Here is a 16,895-nt window from a genome sequence, read left to right as displayed (position 1 = left end):
ACAAGGTTGATTCCTATATCATTCCTGTCAAACAAAGAAGCAAAGTATCAGCTAGGAGTTGCTAAATATTTAGTACACCTCAATATGACCAGTGGAGAAGGAAATGGCAACTCACTCCAGTGTTCTTGCCTGGAGAATCCCAGGGACGACGGAGCCTGGTGGGCTGCCGTCTATGGGGTCGCACAGAGTCGGACACGGCTGAAGCGACTTAGGAAAAAAAACATATATCTATGAACAGGTGATGTGGCTGGTCTATGCCATCTTCTTATTAAGGTATTAATTTTGACTGTACCCATCAAAGAGGCCACAGGATAAATGGGTCTGAAATAAGAATCTCTGATCTTAAGATATCATTAAGGTAAGACTTAGAGAAGTTGACCAAGATTCAGGCTAGGAAACTGCCATAATGACACCCAAGGATGTCTATGGGTGAGGAACATTGTACGGCTCTCTGATTTTATGACTTTCGTGCCATAGTTCTTATTACATTGTTTCTCCAGCCTTCCACCCAGCTTGATTCTACTTTTTTTTTTTTTTTTCCTGTTTCTAGTTCCTTCTTTCTGGGGATTGGTGAACTCAGCTTGGAATCTTTGCTCTGTGGGGAAACGGCAGTCACCAGTCAACATAGAGACTAGTCATATGATCTTCGATCCCTTTCTAACACCCCTTCGCATCAACACTGGGGGCAGGAAGGTAAGTAGCCATGTTGCTTCCATTGTGAAGTTGAGGATAGGGGAGATGTTGATTCTGAAAGCCAAACTTCTAGTCCTTGATCTCTGTGATGAGTCTGTCTTTCCACCCAGGAGTAATATCACAGACTTCAGGTCTATTGCTAACAAATATGTCTTAATCATGCTTTTTCTCTCTACACAGTCAATTTCCATGTTTCTTATTACTTCTTTGTACTCCCTGGATATTTCCTGAAGTCCTATCCCTTGGAAGCCCATGAAGGAAAGTCAGAAAACAGTATTTGCTGCCACTAAATATCATGCTGGGAAATTCTTCCACTCAGAAACCTCTTTACTGGGGCTTCTTTTAACCTCAACAAAGTGAAAATCTTTTTATCAAAAGTAAAATCATACATTTATCATCCTGTAAGGAAAAACAAACAACCACCACCTTAGGTGGTTTATGAGAAAATCAATAATTAATCTTACTGGGGCTTCCTGGCTAAGAATCCTAGCTTGTGCATAGAAATTCTGAACTATGATTCCCATTCTCATACCAACATCCCTCCTTTCCTCCCCCCTACCTCCCCCCCCCTCCATGATAAGCTTCACCTTTGTTTGTAGAAGAGTATAATGTCCATGGAGTCTTTTCATCACAGGAATCTAGCATTTCTTTTGTTACCTTTTACTATTGAATAGGTTGCTGAAGGTAGAAAAAAAAAAAAAAAACTACAGAAAATTATGTTTGAAGGTGACTTAGCTGTTGTGAACTCAAGAGAAATGGAAAATCATTTATGTATAAGAAACTGAGGTTAAAATTATGGATAACTTTTGCTATTGCTAGTAACTGATTTTCCAGGGTTTGGGCTCCTTGGGGTCTGATTTCTACACCCTTATGCAGTCGGTTCACCTTGATTACCACAAGTTTGTAAGCAATCTTTTTGCTTTCTGACATTTTTTTTTTTTCTTGTCATGTAGTTTTCACACATATACAGAAAAGTCAAATGGCCCATCAAAATGCTGTTAGCAACTTTGATTCAGGTCACAAAGCAAGTTTTAAAAGATCTTCTTGTGATTGATACTATTTAGCTAAGTAGAGTTTGTACGCTGTTTTAAATATGACTTAGGAAGCATTTTTATAAAAAGGTCCTATAAAAAGGACCTTATTTCATGTAGTTTATTGTTCTGATTCTTTAAAAAACTAACCTGCCTTAGTTATTCTTCCATTCACAGTTTCATTTTTGCAAACCCTAAGGGGAACTTGAATTGGATGCAATATATACCTTTCTCTAAAAAGTTGATCATTCAAGTCATTGTAACCATGTATAGGTTCCCTGACCAGTATATTAAAAAAGGCAATTTTGAGTATTCAATCATTCTTTCTTTCTTGAAGAGGGTGATTGAGGGAATAACTGTACCCCAGGCAAAGTGAAAATTTTAAAAATGTAACCAAACACACACACAAAGTAGACAGAAGGTTGGTACCTGAATTCCAGGATTACCTGAAAGATGGTGAGAGAGGCTGAAGAACAGAGACTGAAGAGGAGTTAATGAGGAGATAAGTATGAAATGAATGGATAAGAAAGCTGTGGTACATATACACAATGGAGTATTACTCAGCCATTAAAAAGAATACATTTGAATCAGTTCTAATGAGATGGTTGAAACTGGAACCTATTATACAGAGTGAAGTAAGCCAGAAAGAAAAACACCAATACAGTATACTAACGCATATATATGGAATTTAGAAAGATGGTAACAATAACCCTGTGTATGAGACTGCAAAAGAGATACCGATGTATAGATCAGTCTTATGGACTCTGTGGGAGAAGGAGAGGGTGGGGAGATTTGGGAGAATAGCATTGAAACATGTATAATATCATGTATGAAACGAGTTGCCAGTCCAGGTTCGATGCACGGTACTGGATGCTTGGGGCTAGTGCACTGGGACGACCCAGAGGGAGGGTAGGGGAGGGAGGAGGGAGGAGGGTTCAGGATGGGGAACGCGGGTATACCTATGGTGGATTCATTTCGATATTTGGCAAAACTAATACAATATTGTAAAGTTTAAAAATAAAATTAAATTAAAAAAAAAAAAAAGAGTAATGTGAGGTGAGATCCTCATGCCATGTTAAATAAATGGATTTTTTCATAAGGGTATGCAAGGATTTAAAGCATTATTGGGTAGATGGTACATAGGGAGAGGAATAGAATAGGAATTAAGCTAACACAAATAGTGAATATGTAAGTTTCATTTTTCATCATACCATCTTAGAGGAAAACCTTAATGTGAGAGAAATTAAAAAACAAAACAAAATTAAGACAACTTCTCTCTAAAATGTATTGGAGAAAAAGAGAATGAGAGATAGCTGGAGTTGAAAATCATTCATAAATTATGTTGCTTTTCAGTGTTTTTTTGTTATTATGTGATTTTTAAAATACATTTTCAATTTAGTGAAGTGTTCCTGGTCCAAGTTAACTTTTATATGCATTAGAGTTTGGAATTTTTGAAATATTTACTTTTGATGGTGTTAATTTTATATCTGACATGATTTGTGTTGTCAGCTATTAGAAGAGCTGAGAACTGTCTGATGATATCCTTTGCATTTGTGAAAGGACAAAAATAAAATATAAATGGTAGTTGGATATACTAATGGGTAATAAAATACCTGAACTTGATAGACAATAGTTAAATCATGCTTGTAGTCTTTTAAGAGATGCTACTTACTGAATTGGGGCTTATTTTGGAAGTGAAGTTTCAAATCAGTGGCTCTGAATTTAGATTTTCCTCAAAGAAACGTGTATCTAACTCAAAAGGTTTAAAAACCTCCCTGCAAGATTGGGAGGTGTCGTAGAATTTGGGAAGGCTGCAACATTTTGAAGTCTAAGATCAGCTGGGTATCAACGTGGAAAATCCATCCCAGTCATCATGTGTTTTATTTGACACTTTTATCCACAAGCATCATTCTTTTTCATGTTTAAATGAACTGGATTTACAAAGCCATGAAGCCGCTTTGATGCAGTACCTGACTGTGTTACTATATTTGTTTGAACATATTTGACCTGGCATAAGGCTCAGATGATGAATTACAGGTTTTATTTGTTTGTTTTTCTGCTTTTTGTTTTCATTTTGTTTTTTGTTAGGGCTGAAATTCAATGTGAACACAGGAATGCAAAGAGTAATAATAGATGAAAATCAAGGTATAATCATGCCTTGATACAATAAAAGGTATTTATGATATGTGAAAAATGATTGCTTTTACCTTTCAAGTTGCTTATTTACAATGGTAGTTTTTAAGCAAAGGTACTTTTTATTCCAGTTGTTCATATCTGACACATAGGACTCTTATGGACAAAATCCAAAATAAGCATGCTTTCAAACAATACTCACACATGTTTGCATTGCATATGCATATAATAATCCTATTTTGGGGAGAAATGTTGCCAAGATGGAGGAATAGGAAGACCCTGAGCTTACCTCTTCTCATGGGCACACCAAAGTTACAATTACAGAGCAACTATCAACAAGAACCTCAAGACTAGCTGAAAGATTTTCCATAACTGAAGATATAAAGAAAGAGCTACAATGAAATGGGTATGAGAAGTGGAGACATAATATAGTCAAGACCCATACCCCTTTCTAGGCAACCCATAAACAGGAGAACAATAACAAATGCAGAGCTTCTCTCCAAGGAGAAAGAGGTCCAAGCCACACATTAAGCTCACCAACTAAGGTGTCCTGTACCAAGAAGATGAGCTCCAAGAATGTCTGGCTGTGAAGGTCAACAAAGTAGTTGGCCCTGACACAACAGACAGTGCCACATAGAGGGCACTCTTAGAGCATATAGCTCTGCTGACCAGAAGAGAATGTGCTCATAGGCTCCATAGAATATCTCCTACATGAGTCCACTTCTCCAAAATCAGGTAAAGTAACCAAATTGTCTAACACTAGAAATAAATACAGAAAATAGGCAATATGAGGAAATAGAAATATGTATCAAAGAGGGAACAAGACAAAATCTCAGGAAAAATGTTTACAAAATGGAGATAAGCAGTCTACAGCCATGGAGATACTCAGTGAACTCAGGAGAAGAAAGGAAGAATACAGTGAGAAATGTAACAGAATTAGAAAATATAAAGAACCAAATAGAACTAAAATTTAATTTAAAAATACAATTTAAAAACGATTAAATTTAAAAATCAACTTAAACTTAAAAATGAGTGCGGTAAGCCAGAAAGAAAAACACCAATACAGTATACTAACGCATATATATGGAATTTGGAAAGATGGTAACTATAACCTTGTATGCGAGACAGCAAAAGAGACACAGATTTATAGAACAGCCTTTTGGACTCTGGGGGAGAGGGAGAGGGTGGGATGATTTGGGAGAATGGTATTGAAACATGTATAATATCATATATGAAATGAATTGCCAGTCCAAGTTCAATGCCTGATACTGGTTGCTTGGGGCTGGTGCACTGGGGTGACCCAGAGGGATGGTACGGGGAGGGAAGAGGGAGGGGGGTTCGGGATGGGGAACAAGTGTATACTTGTGGGGGATTCATGTTGATGTATGGCAAAACCAATACAATATTGTAAAGTAATTAACCTCCAATTAAAAAATATATTAAAAAATAAGTGTACAGTGAAAGGAATCACATTAGATGAAATGATACAAAGGAATGGATCAGTTAACTGGAAAAGAGTAGTGGGAATCACCCTAACTGAACCAAAAAAAAGTTTTTAAAATATTTATAAAATGAAGGTAGTTTAAGATACCTCTGAAACAACATCAAGCACTCTAGTGGTCTCAAGACCACTAGTATAGGGGGCTGAAGGAGAAGAGAGAGAGAAGGGGCAGAGAACTTTTTTGAAGACATAATAGCTGAAAACTTCCCTAACCTGTGAAAGGAAACAGATTCAGGTCCACGTAGCAAAGGAGTTCCAAAGAAGATAAAATGAAAGAAGACCACAATAAAACACTGTAATTAAAATAGCAAAATATAAAGATAAAGAGAGAATATTAAAAGTAACGAGATAAAAGCAACTAGTTACATATAAAGGACTTCTCGTAAGTCTATCAACTGACTTTTCAGCAGAAACTGCATAGGCCAGAAGGGAGTGTCACAATATATTCAAAGTGATGAGAGGAAAAACCCTACAAACAAGAATATTCTACCCAGCAAGACTATCATTCAAATTTGAAGATGACAGAAAGAATTTTAGAGACAAGAAAAACAAAAAAGAGTTCAGCACTACTAACTGTCTTTACAAGATACGTTAGAGGGACTTATCTAAGCACGTAAGATGACAACTAAAAATATGAACATTGCAAAAGGAAAAATCTCATTGGCAAAGGAAAATATACTATAAAGAAAAGAGATCACCCATTAATAAAACTACCTATTTTTGTTGTTTTTCAGTCACTCAATCGTGTCTGACTTTTTGTGACCCCATGGACTGCAGCACACTAGGCATCCCTGTCTTCATCTTCCAGAGCTTGCTCAAACTCAAGTCCGTGATATGATCCAACCATTTCAGCCTCTGTTGTCCCCTTCTTCTCATGCCTTCAAACTTTCCAAGCATCAGGGCCTTTTGGAACAAATTGGCTCTATGTATCAGATAACCAAAATTTGAACCTTCAGCATCAGGCTTTCCAGGGAATATTCAGGTCTGATTTCCTTTCAGATTGACTGGTTTGATCTCCTTGCAGTCCAAGGGACTCTTGAGTCTTCTTTAACATCACATTTCAAAAGCATCATGTCTTATTTTGCACTCAGACTTCTTTATGGTTCAACTTTCACATCCATACATGACTACTGGAAAAATCATAGCTTTGACTAGATGGATGTTTGTCAGTGAAGTAATCTTTCTGTTTTTTAATATGCTGCCTAGATTGATCATAGCTTTTCTTCCAAGGAGCAAGCTTCTTTTAATTTCATGGCTGCAGTCACCATCTCCAGTGATTTTTGAGCCAAGAAAATAAAGTCTGTTACTATTTCCAATGTTTTCCCATCTATTTGTCATAAAGTAATGGGACTGGATGCCACGATCTTAGTTTTTTTAATGTTGAGTTTTAAGCCAGATTTTTCATTCTCCTCTTTCACTTTCATCAAGAGGCTTTTTAGTTCTTCTTTACTTTCTGCCATAAGGGTAGTGTCATCTGCATATCTGAGGTTATTATTATTTCTCCTGGCAATCTTGATTTGAACTTGTGCTTCATCCAGCCCAGCATTTCACTTCATGTACCTCTGCATAGAAATTAAGTAAGCATGGTGACAATATACAGCGTGACATACTCCATTCCTGATTTGGAACCAGTCTGTTGTTCCATGTCCAGTTCTAACTGTTGCTTCTTGATCTAAATACAGGTTTCACAGGAGGCAATTAAGGTTGTCTGGTATTCCCATCTTTTTAATAATTTTCCACAGTTTGTTGTGATCCACATAGTCAAAGGCTTTAGCATAGTCAATGAAACAAATGTAGATGGTTTTCTGGAATTCTCTTGCTTTTTCTGTGATCCAATGGATGTTGGCAATCTGATCTCTGGTTCCTCTGTCTTTTCAAAATCCAGCTTGAACATCTAGTTGGAGAACTTTGAGCATTACTTTGCTAGTATGTGAAGTGAGTGCAATTTTGTGGTAGTTTCAATATACTTTGGCATTGCCTTTTTTTGGAATTGAAATGAAAACTGATCTTTTCTAGTCCTAGGGCCACTGCTCAGTTTTTCAAACTTGCTGGCATATTGTGTGCAGCACTTTAACAGCATCACCTTTTAGGATTGAAGTAGTTCTGCTAGAATTCCATCATCTCCACTACCTTTGTTCACTGTGATGCTTCCTATAGCCCACTTGACCTCATACGTCAAGATGACTCGCTCTAGGTGAATGATCACACTATCATGGTTATCTGAGTCATTAAGATCTTTTTTTTTTTTTTTTGGTATAGTTCTTCTGTGTGCATCCCACCTTTTCTTAATATCTTCTGCTTCTTTTAGGTTCATACAGTTTCTGTTCTTTCTCGTGCACATCTTTGCATGAAATGTTCCATTGGTATCTCTAATTTTCTTGAGGAGGATTCTAGTCTTTCCCATTTTATTGTTTTCTTGTATTTCTTTGCACTGTTCACATAGGAAGGCCTTCTTATCTCTCCTTGCTATTCTTTGGAACTCTGAATTCTTTGGAATTCAGGTGGGTATATATCTTTCGTTTTTTCCTTTGCCTTTCACACATTCTCTTTTCTCAGCTATTTTTAAGGCCTCCTCAGAAAACCATTTTGCTTTTTTGAATTTCTTTTTCTTGGGGATGGTTTTGATCACTGCTTCATGTACAATGTTACATACCTCCATCCATAGTTCTTCAGGCACTCTGTCTATCAGATCTAATCCCTTGAATCTATTTGTCACTTCCATTGTATAATCGTAAGGGATTTGGTTTAGGTCGTACCTGAATGGCCTAGTGGTGTTCCCTACTTTCTTCAATTTACATCTCAATTCTGCAATAAGTTCATCATCTGAGACACAGTCAGCTCCCAGTCTTGATTTTGCTGTCTATATAGAGCTTCTACATCTCTGCTGGCAAGGAATATAGTCTATCTGATTTTGGTATTGACCATCTGGTGATATCCAAGTGTAGACTTATTTTTTGTGTTGCTGGAAGTGGATGTTTGCAATGACCAGGTGTTCTCTTGCCAAAACTGTTAGCCTTTGCCATGCTTCATTTTGTACTCTAAGGCCAAAGTTGCCTGTTACTCCAGGTATCTCTTGACTTCCTACTTTTTCATTCCAATCCTCAATGATGAAATTCACTTTTTTTTTTTTTTTTGGTGTTACTTCTAGAAAGTTAGTAGGAAAGTTAAAAGGCAAAAGTAGTAAATTTATCTATATCCATAATAAATAGTTAAGAAATACACAAACTAGAAAGATATAAAATATGAGGTAAAAAATTAAGTATGAGGAGTAAAAAATGAAGGTTATTACAATGCATTTGAAGTGAAGAACTCATCATCTTAAAATAATCATATATTGCTATATAAAAACTTCATGGTAACCACAAACCAAAAACTGATAGCAGATACATGCACACACACACACACAATAGCGGAATCCAAGCATAGTGCTAAATATTGTCATCAAATCTCAAGAGAAGAGATCAAAAGAAGAAAGGAACAAATAAGAACCACAAAAGGCAATCCCAAAATAATTTTTAAAATGGTGATGCTTGCATACTTAACAATTATTACCTTAAAGTTAAATGCACTAAATGTCTCAATCAGAAATCATACAGTGGGTAAACAGATAAAAAACAAGTCCCATATATTTTCTGCCTGCAAGACACCTACCTCAGATCTAAAGACACACACAAACTAAAAATGAGGGATGGAAAAAAGTATTCCTTGCAAATGAAAAGGAAAGAAAAACAGGCATGCTTATAGTTCCATCAGAAAAAAAATAGAGTTTGAAACAAAGATTGTAACTGGAGACAAAGAAGGACATTATATAATGATCAAGACTTAAATCAAAGAAGAAGATATAACAATTTTCTAAAATAGGTAGAAGCTCCTAATATAAATAGGAGCACATAAACTCATAAAACAAATATAAATATATATTAAAAGGAGAAATTTACAGTAACTCAATGATAATAGGAGACAGTAATATCTCACTTACATAAGTGGACAGATCATCCAGATGGTAAATCAGTAACACTGGCCATAAATAATATGCTGTATAAGATAGTATTAAAAGATATATATAGAACATTTCATCTGAAAGTAGCATAATACACATTATCTTCAAACTCATATGGAACATTATTGAGAATAGATCATATGTTAGGCCACAAAAAATTTTATTTTTTATTTTTTTTATTTTTATTTTTTTTTCTAATTTTATTTTATTTTTAAACTTTACGTAATTGTATTAGTTTTGCCAAATATCAAAATGAACAAAAAATTTTTTTTTTAAAAATATTGAGTTTTAAATCACATCAAGCATTATTTCTGACCAAAAAAGTTTGAAACTACAGATCAACTAAAAGGGGAAGGAAAAACTGCAAAAGTCACAAACACAAGGAGTCTAAACAATATGATACTAAACCAACCAATTGGTTACTGAAAAAAATCAAAAGGAAATGTAAAAAAAAAAAAAAAGATTGAAGACATATAAAGATAGAAATACACAGTCCAGAATCTATGGGACCCAAATAAAGCAGTTCTAAGAGGGAAGTTTGTAGTGATGCAGCCTTCTTCAGGAAACAAACAAAATCCCTCAAATAAACAGTCCATCTGTACATGTAATGAAACTTGAAAAAGAAGAAAAAAAATGAAGGTAGTAGAAAGAAAGAAATAACAAAGATTAGAGCAGAAATAAAATAGAGAAACACAATGGTTTTCTTTGAAAAGACAAGCAAAACTGATAAACTTTGGCAAGAATCATAAAAAAAGAGAGATGAACCAAAGCAATAAAAACAAAAATAAAAGAGGGAAGTCAAACTGACACCACAGAAATACAAAGATGTAAAAAAACCTTATGAAAAATTATATGCCAACAAAATGAATAACCTAGAAGAAATGGATTCATTTCTAGAAATGAACAATCTCCTAAACTGAATTAGGAAGAAATTGGAAATATGAGCAGACTGATTATCAGTAATAAAATTGAATCAGTAATTAAACAATTCCCAAAAAACAAAATGGCTTCACAGATGAACCAGGTGGCTTCACAGCTCAATTCTACCAAACATTTAAAGGAGAGTTAACAACTATTTTTTCAAACTATTAGAAAATATTTGAAGTGAAAGGAAGACCTTTGAACTTACTCTATGAGGTCAACATCACCCTGATACCAAAAGCAGAGGAAGACTCCATGAAAAAAGAAAGTTAGTATCAAATATCACCCTGATGAAAATAGGTGGAAAATTTCTCAACAAAATATTAGCAAACCAAATTCAACAATATATTGAAAGGATCATGCACCATGATCAAGTGGACTCTGTTGCAGGGATTCAAGCATGGCCCAATATCTACAAATTGATCAACATGATATATCACATTAACAAAACAAAGAATGAAAAATCATATGACTATCTTAATAGATGCAGGAAAAGCCTTTAACAAAATTCAACAACGATTTATGCTAAACACTGCCAACAATGTGTGTACAGTGGTAAGATACCACAGCACAATAAGGGCCATATATGATGAGCCCACAGCTAATATGCTCGGTGGTAAAAAGCTGAAAGCATTTCCTGTAAGGAAGAAGATAAGGATGCCCTCTATCACCACATTGTTAGAAGTTCTAGCCACAGCAATCAGAGAAGAAAAATAATGAGTTCAAATTGGAAAAGAAGAAGTAAAACTGTCACTATTTGCAGGTGACATGATAGTATATAGAGACAATCTTAAAGACACAAACAAAAAGTGAGAACTAAAAAACAAATTCATTAAGGATCCAAGATATATTGTCAATAAACAGAAATGTGTTGCATTTCTTTTCTTTTCTTTTTTTTTTTTTGCATTTCTGTAAACTAACAACAGACTATCAGAAACAGAAATTTAAAAAAGAACCCCATTTACAGCTGCTTGAAAAAATAATATACTTAAGAATAAATCTAATCCAAAAGGTACAAGATCTATACTCAAAATGCTGGAAGACATTTACTAAACCAATTGAACATGACAAAAACAATTGGGAAGGTATACCATATTTATGGATTGGAATTAATATTGTTATAATGAGCATACTACCTAATCAATCTACAGATTCAATACAATCCCTATCAAAGATACAAATGGCATTTTTCCTAGAACCAGAACAAATAATTATTGCTAAATTTGTATGCAAACACAAAAGATCTCAAACAACGAAATAATCTTGACAAAAAGGACAAATCAGGAGGTTTCATGCACCTGATTTTCACCCATTCTATGAAGCTGTAGTAATCAGAATAGTATGGTACTGGCACAAAAACAGAAGCATAGATCAATGGGACAGAATAGAAAGTCCAGAAATAAATCCATGCACCTGTGGTTAATTAATCTGTGAAAAAGGAAACTAGAATAAACTATGGATTAAGACAGCCTCTTCAGTAAATAACATTGGGAAAATTGAGCAGCTCCATACTAAAGAGTCAAAGGAAACTGTTTTCTTACACCAAACACAAAAATAAATCCAAAGTGGATTAAAGACCTAAATGTAGAATCATAAAGCACAAAACTAGAAGAAAGCATAGGTAATATATTCTTTGACATTGGCCTGAGCGATATATATATATATATATATTTTTTTTTGCATATGTCTCCTTAGGCAAGGGAAACTGAAAAATTAAACAAATTTGATTATTGAAACTAAAAAGCTATTGCATAGAGAACAAAACTCTCAACAAAATTAAAAAGCCACTGGCTTAATAGGAGACTATATTTGCAAATGATGTATCTGATGAGGGTTAGTATTCACAATATACAAAGTACTTTTATAACTCAACATTAAAAAAACCCAGCAATCCAATTTTTTAAAAAGGCAGAGAACCTGAATAGACATTTACCTCAAGAAGACACATGCTGCTGCTGCTGCTAAGTTGTCAGTCATGTCCGACTCTGTGCGACCCCAGAGACGGCAGCCCAACAGGCTCCTCTGTCCCTGGGATTTTCCAGGCAAGAATACTGGAGTGGGTTGCCATTTCCTTCTCCAGTGCATGAAAGTGAAAAGTGAAAGTGAAGTCGCTCAGTCATGTCTAACTCTTAGGGATCCCATGGACTGTAGCCTACCAGGCTCCTCCATCCATGGGATTCTCCAGGCAAGAGTACTGGAGTGGGGTGCCATTGTAGATGGCCAACAGATACATGAAAAGATGCTAAACATCACAAATCATCAGAGATATGCAAATTAAACCCACAATTCTACTTCTGAGTATTTTTACAAAGACAACCAAAATACTAATTTGAAAAGATATGTGCATCTCTATGTTTATAGTAGAATTGTTTACAATAATCAAGATAGTTGAAGCAACCTAAGTGTTCATCTATAGATACATGAAGAAGATAAGGTGTATCTGTACAATGGAAAGCCATAAAGGGGAGTGGTATTTTCGACCTAGAGTGCACTATGCTAAATGAAATAAGTCACAGAAAGAAAAATACCATGTGATTCCACTTATACCTGGAATCTAAAATACAATGAACAAACAAATGAACAAACGTTAAAAAAAAGAAAAAGAAAAACAGATCAGATGAATAGATACAAGAGAACAAATTGATAGTTACCAGAGAACAAATTGGTTGAGGGATGAGTGAAATAGCTGAGGGTGATTCAATGTACAAAATTCCAGTTACAAAATGAGTCATACAATGAAATGTATAGTATGGGAAATATAGTCAATTATATTTTAGTATCTTTGTATAGTGACTGATGATAACTAGACATATCATGAGGATAATTTTTAATGTACTGAAACATCAAATCATATTTTGTCACTTGTAACTAACATAATATGTTTATTTTACGTCAATTAAAAAAATAGTATGTAGACACTTGAAGGACATGCATCAAAATGCTAATGATGTTTGTCTCTGCAGAGATGGGGATTATAAGTGATAATTTGTTTTTGCCTTGTTTTCTTATGTATGTTGTTACCTTCAATGAAAATGTATTTCTTGTAAGATTATAAATAAAACAATAAACATCATCAAAGATTAAAAGTGAACATAGATATATAGAAGTTAAATGGAGGTTGAAGTGAAGAAGTGAGGTGAAGTGAAGTGAAGTGAAAGTTGCTCAGTCGTGTCTGACTCTTTGCAACCCCATGGACTGTACAATCCATGGAATTCTCCAGGCCAGAATACTGAAGTTGATGGCCTTTTCTTTATCCAGGGGATCTTCCCAACCCAAGAATCGAACCAGGGTCTCCTGAATTGCAGGCAGATTCTTTACCAACTAAGCTATTAGGAAAGCCCCATGGAGGTTACTATAATTAAATAACTATTTTGCCATAATTATGGAAATCATTAACTGTAAAATCAGTCATATTGACAATTTTTCCAATTTGATTTTTATTTTATACTGGGGTATGTTTGATTTACACTGTGGTGTTAGTTTCAGGTGTATAGCAAAGTAATTTGGGTATTCATATACATATACCCAATCTTTCTCAGATTCTTTTCCCATGTATCAATTGATTATAAGAGAATATTGAGTAAAGTTCCCTGTGCTTCACAATAGATCCTTGTTGGTTAGTTTATATATAGTGGTGTGTATATGTTAATTCCAAACTCCAAATTTATTCCTCCTCTGTCTGCTTTTCCACTTTGGTAACTGTAAGTTTGTGCTGGAAGCCCATTAATCTGGTTATATTTCATAAATAATTCATTTGTACCATTTTTTTACATGCCATATATAAGTGATATTTATTTTTCTCTATCTGACTTACTTCACTTAGTATGGGTAATCTCTAGTTCATTCCATGTTTCTGCAAAGGACATTATTTAATTATTTTTTATAGCTGGGTAATATTCTACTATATATGCATGCACCATCTTCTTTATCCAGTCAATTGTCAATGACTATTTAGTTTGCTTCTATATCTTAGTTATTGTTTATAGTGCTGTTATGAACTTTGGAGTGCATATATCTTTTTGAATTATGCCTTTCTCTGGATAAGTGCCCAGGAGTGGGATTGCTGAAGGATATGGTAAGGGGGTGAAAGAGGATGAGATGGTTGGGTGGCATCACCGACTCGATGACATCAGTATGACATGAGTGTGAAAAAACTCTGGGAAATAGTGAAGGACAGGGAAGCCTGGTGTGCCGCAGTCCATGGGGTCACAAAGAGTTGGATGTGACTTAGCAACTGAACAAGAATGGTAACTTTAATTTTTAAGTAATCTCCATACTGTTCTCCACAGTGGTTGCACCAATTTACATTCACATCAAAATTATAGGAGCATTTGCTTTTCTCCACACCCTAACCAGCGTTTATACTTTGCAAAAATTTTAATAATGGCTGTTCTGACTGGTGTGAGGTGATAACTCATTGTAGTTTCGATTTGCATTACTCTAATAATTGGTGGTGCTGAGTCATATTTTCATGTGCTTCTTGGCCATCTGAGTGTCTTCTTTGGAGAACTGTTTATTTAGGTCTTCTCTCCATCTTTTGATTGGTCTGTTTTTGTTTGTTTGTTTGTTTTCTAATATAGAGCTTCATGAGCTGTTTGTATATTTTGGAGATTAATCCCTTGTAGGTCATTTAATTTGTAAATATTTTCTCCCATTCTGTAGGTTGTCTTTTCATTTTGTTTAGTCCTGAGTACTGTTATTTTGTCTCCTCAGGTAGGTTTATTTCTAGATATTTTATGCTTTTTGAAGTGATGGTAAAATGGATTATTCATTTTCCTGCACAAAAGCTTTTAAGTTTAATTAGGTCTCATTTGTTTATTTAATAAAAGTGTAATTACTTTAATTAATTTAAAGTTAGATCAAAAAAGATATTGCTGCTATTTATGTCAAAGTGTTCTGCCTATGTCTTCCTCTAAGAGTTTTGTCGGAGAAGGCAATGGCAACCCACTCCAGTATTCTTGCCTAGAAAATGAATGGAGGAAATGAAAATGCTCCTCTTGCCACGGACAGAGGAGCCTGGTAGGCTGCAGTCCATGGGGTCGCTAAGAGTCAAACACGACTGAGTGACTTCACTTTCACTTTTCACTTTCATGCATTGGAGGAGGAAATGGGAACCCACTCCAGTGTTCTTGCCTGGAGAATCCCAGGGAAGGTGGGGTCTAGTGGGCTGCCGTCTCTGGGGTCGCACAGAGTTGGACATGACTGAAGCGACTTAGCAGCAGCAGCAGCAGCAAGAGTTTTGTAGTATCTGGTCTTACATGTAGGTCTTTAATCCGTTTTGAGTTTATTTTTGTGTATGGTGTTAGAGAATGTTCTAATTTCATTCTTTAACATGTAGCCATCAAGTTTTCCCAGCACCGCTTACTGAAGAGACTTTTCTCCATTATAAATTCTTGCCTTCTTTGTCATGGATTAGGTGACTGTTAGTGCATGGCTTTATCTCTGGACTTTCTATATTGTTCCATTACCAGTGCCATTTTTTTTCCCCTTTATTCTGCACCATGCAGCAGGTATCAAACTGTTTTGATTACTGTAGCTTTGTAGTATAGCCTGAAGTCAGGGAGAATGATTCCTCCACCTCCGTTTTTCTTTCTTATGATGATTTCACTTTTCTGGATCTTTTGTGTTTCCATACAAATTTAAGATTTTATTTTTTTGTCTAGTTCTCTGAAAAATGCCATTGGTAATTTGATAGAGGTTACATTGAATCTGTAGATTATTTTGGGTAATATAGTAATTTTGACAATATTGATTCTTCCAGTCAAAGAAAACATCTTCCCATCTGCTTGTGTCATATTTGATTTGTTTCATCAGTCTTATAGTTTCCACTGTACAGTTATTTTGTCTCTTTAGGTAGGTTTATTCCTAGATAGTTTATCCTTTTTGAAGTGATGTTAAAATGGATTATTTCTTTAATTTCTCCTTCTACTCCCTTTTTGTTAGTGTATAGAAATGCAAGAGATTTTTTGTGTATTAATTTTTTATCCTGCAACTTTACCAAATTCATTGATGGACTCTAGTAGTTTTCTGGTAGCATCTTGAAAATTAACTTTGCACAACATCTTGGCGTCTGCAAACAGTGACAGCTTTACTTTTTTTTTTTTTTTCTTCCAATTTGGATTCATTTCATTTTTTTCCTCTGATTACCATAGCTAGGACTATCAAGATTATATTGAATAAACTCATGAATGAACATCCTTTTATGTTTCTGATCTTAGTTGAGATGCTTTCAACTTTTTACCACTGAGAATGATGTTAGCTGTAGGTTTGTCATATGGACATTTATTATGTTGAGATAGGTCCCTCTATGCCCACTTTCTGAAGAGCTTTGTTTTGTGTGTGTGTGTTTTGTTTGTTTTTAAAATTTTTAACCATAAATGGTTGTTGAATTAGGTAAAAACCTTTTTCCTACATTTGTTGACATGACCATAGATTTATATTCTTCAGTTTATTGATGTGATATATCACACTGATTGATTACAAGATATTGAAAAAATCTTGCATATCTGGGAAAGACCTCAGTTGATCTTGCTGTGTGATTCTGCTAATGAATTGTTGGCTTTATATTATTAGGATTTTGTTGTGGATTTTTGCATCTATTTATCAGTGATATTGA

At 34.9% G+C, this 16,895-nt stretch overlaps 1 protein-coding gene across 1 annotated transcript in view; it reads left to right on the top strand.

Moving 5' to 3' along the window:
* Window positions 1-16,895, top strand: part of CA10 (carbonic anhydrase 10) — an 845,692-nt gene that overhangs the window by 347,392 nt on the left and 481,405 nt on the right. The window contains 1 exon segment of the mRNA NM_001079609.1: window positions 551-693. Within this exon segment, the coding sequence (NP_001073077.1) occupies window positions 551-693 (143 nt within the window).

Source organism: Bos taurus, chromosome 19 (assembly GCF_002263795.3).
Source record: "Bos taurus isolate L1 Dominette 01449 registration number 42190680 breed Hereford chromosome 19, ARS-UCD2.0, whole genome shotgun sequence".
Classification (NCBI taxonomy): Eukaryota; Metazoa; Chordata; class Mammalia; order Artiodactyla; family Bovidae; genus Bos; species Bos taurus.
This window is presented reverse-complemented; position numbering and strand designations above follow the sequence as displayed.